This window comes from Rhincodon typus, chromosome 36, assembly GCF_021869965.1.
Source record: "Rhincodon typus isolate 14 chromosome 36, sRhiTyp1.1, whole genome shotgun sequence".
NCBI classification, from domain to species: Eukaryota; Metazoa; Chordata; class Chondrichthyes; order Orectolobiformes; family Rhincodontidae; genus Rhincodon; species Rhincodon typus.
Genome location: NC_063367.1, coordinates 4,452,712 through 4,454,862, shown reverse-complemented (window position 1 = coordinate 4,454,862; position 2,151 = coordinate 4,452,712). Strand labels below are relative to the sequence as shown.

Here is a 2,151-nt window from a genome sequence, read left to right as displayed (position 1 = left end):
TGGGGGTGGGGTGTGTGGTGGGTGGGTCTGGGGGGGTGTGTGTGTGTCTTTAAGGAAGTTGCGCCTGACTGTCTGCTTCGTGTATTTTTTGGGGGGGGAGGGGTTGACCTGATGGTGGATTCGGTCCTTTCATTTGTTCCCGTCCCGGTCCAGTTTGTCGGACCCTCGGCCCCTGGCGGGCGGCTCTGTTCACTCACCGGCCCCGCAGGTTAATGTCAGTGAAATATTCGGCGGAGACGAATTTCTCGGCTCTTTCCAGAGTCGCCCGGCGGTTCTTCAGAACCAAACTGGCCATGGTGCACCGCTTCTAAACGTCTCCCCTAACCCAACTTCATAGGAACACCTGACGCTTGGTTCCGGCCCGAACTGTTCCTGCCGCTCAGGCTATGCCAGCATTGGCTCCACCATCAACATGATCATGCCCCACTGAAACTGAACCCCTGCCTTACTTGCAATCGTTGGCAATGGAACAACTGGATTGTGTGAGATTTATTATCACCTTGCAGCCATATTTTTACAACAGGCAACATGCTCAAGTACCCACACCCTTGAGTCCAGGCATTTCACATCCTAACCAGCTTCTGTTAAAAGTACTGAAATGATCCAAACCTGGCATGACTGAACACCCAGCAGTCATACCAAAAAAAAACACGTTATGGTCAATTTTAAAAAGGCCAAGTGAACTCCTACAAGCAAGGGAGATCCAAAGCCATTGAAGATGTGATCTGGACACCCTATGAAAGACCTCTATAAATACTGTCAAATCCTACAATCCAAGTAAAACAGGGTGTTATTATTTGTAAAGAGCTAGGAACTAATTGTAATGTGAATATACATCGCAGAGTTGCACATTTTACTGCAAGCTGGAACGTCTGTAAGTTGAGTAACACAGGTCACCTGCCACATAGAGAGGAGCAAGAAATGTATTCAATTAAGTTCCAGCATTCTGAGATATATTAGAAAATGCAAGAGGCTACAATTGATCCGATTAAACAAAGAGGGAAGCTAAAGACTGAAAAGCTTGCCACAAGCTTCAAAACAATATTGAATGGAATCTGGACAAGACTCAAAATGTACACATCCAAGACATAATAAATACCGAACATCACAACCCCAAAAGATTCTAGTTCTTTGTTATGCACTATAGATTGTTTTGGAACAGTCCCATTGCAAACAAAGACTCATATGATAGTTTCAGGAATGCAAAAACCCTGAATAAACACCTAGTATGATCTAACCATAGTTACATCAACAATCTGCTACATCTTTTCCCACCTCCTTCCCCCCCACCCCCTTCCACAATCCCCCACAACCAGGGCAACCTTTGACAGAGATATTACTAGATTACTAAAATTCCCAAAGGGGTTAGATCATGGAGACCTGATAAAACATCAGTATGCATAATGAAAGGGTGTGCTGAGGGATTAGCAGCCACAAATACTGGACTATACAACCTATCAGTAAAGGACATGGAGGGTGAGGTGTGGTGGTTACCAACAGATTGGTTTACTTCTAACTCGGTTATTGTAGTGGTAGTCTTGGAAGGGCTTGGAAGCTTAGTAAGGCTAAGAGAAATTGCTTGAGTCTAAGGTCTTGTGAAGATTAGACTTAGCACAGTAGTTTTGCTCTTCAAAGTCTCTCCATCATGTCATCTCTTATGTACTGACTGATGTAGCTTACTATCTACATATTTGTGTATTAAGCCTTTACATTAACATCTGTCCTATCTTTATAAAAGGCAACCTTCTGCTAATTATATACATATCCCACTCACTTCAGGTTCCTGTGAAGTACGAGACAGTTTAATCTCCCTCCATATCATGAGCCACGTTGAAGAACGTAACATCCTGAAAATATGTCAGCATGGATTCCTGAAAACACACTCCTGCAAAAGCAACTTCTGTACTCTGGAAGAGGTCATGCACGACTTTGATAGCAGCCGAAGGCACAAATGGATATACAGATACTAGACTTTAGGATAGCACCAATTTTACGTTTCGCCAAAATCTCCAGCATAATATCAACCTGTTACTGGATACGAGATGAAATTTTACAGTGGGTAGAAATGTGGCAGAAAAAGGGAACTTCCTGGTGTGGCTGACACTGCAATATCAAAAATAACTGAGTAGGATTATATAAATTTTCAGTGTG

General features: G+C 43.3%; 1 protein-coding gene across 1 annotated transcript in view; it reads right to left on the bottom strand.

The window, feature by feature from the left end:
* man2c1 (mannosidase, alpha, class 2C, member 1) overlaps nt 1-324 on the bottom strand; it is a 96,882-nt gene extending 96,558 nt beyond the window's left edge. The window contains exon 1 of the mRNA XM_048617022.1: nt 198-324. Coding sequence (XP_048472979.1) covers nt 198-295 — 98 coding nt within the window. The 5' untranslated portion in view covers nt 296-324. The remainder of the gene's footprint in view (nt 1-197) is intronic.
* Between the last annotated feature and the right edge of the window lie 1,827 nt (nt 325-2,151).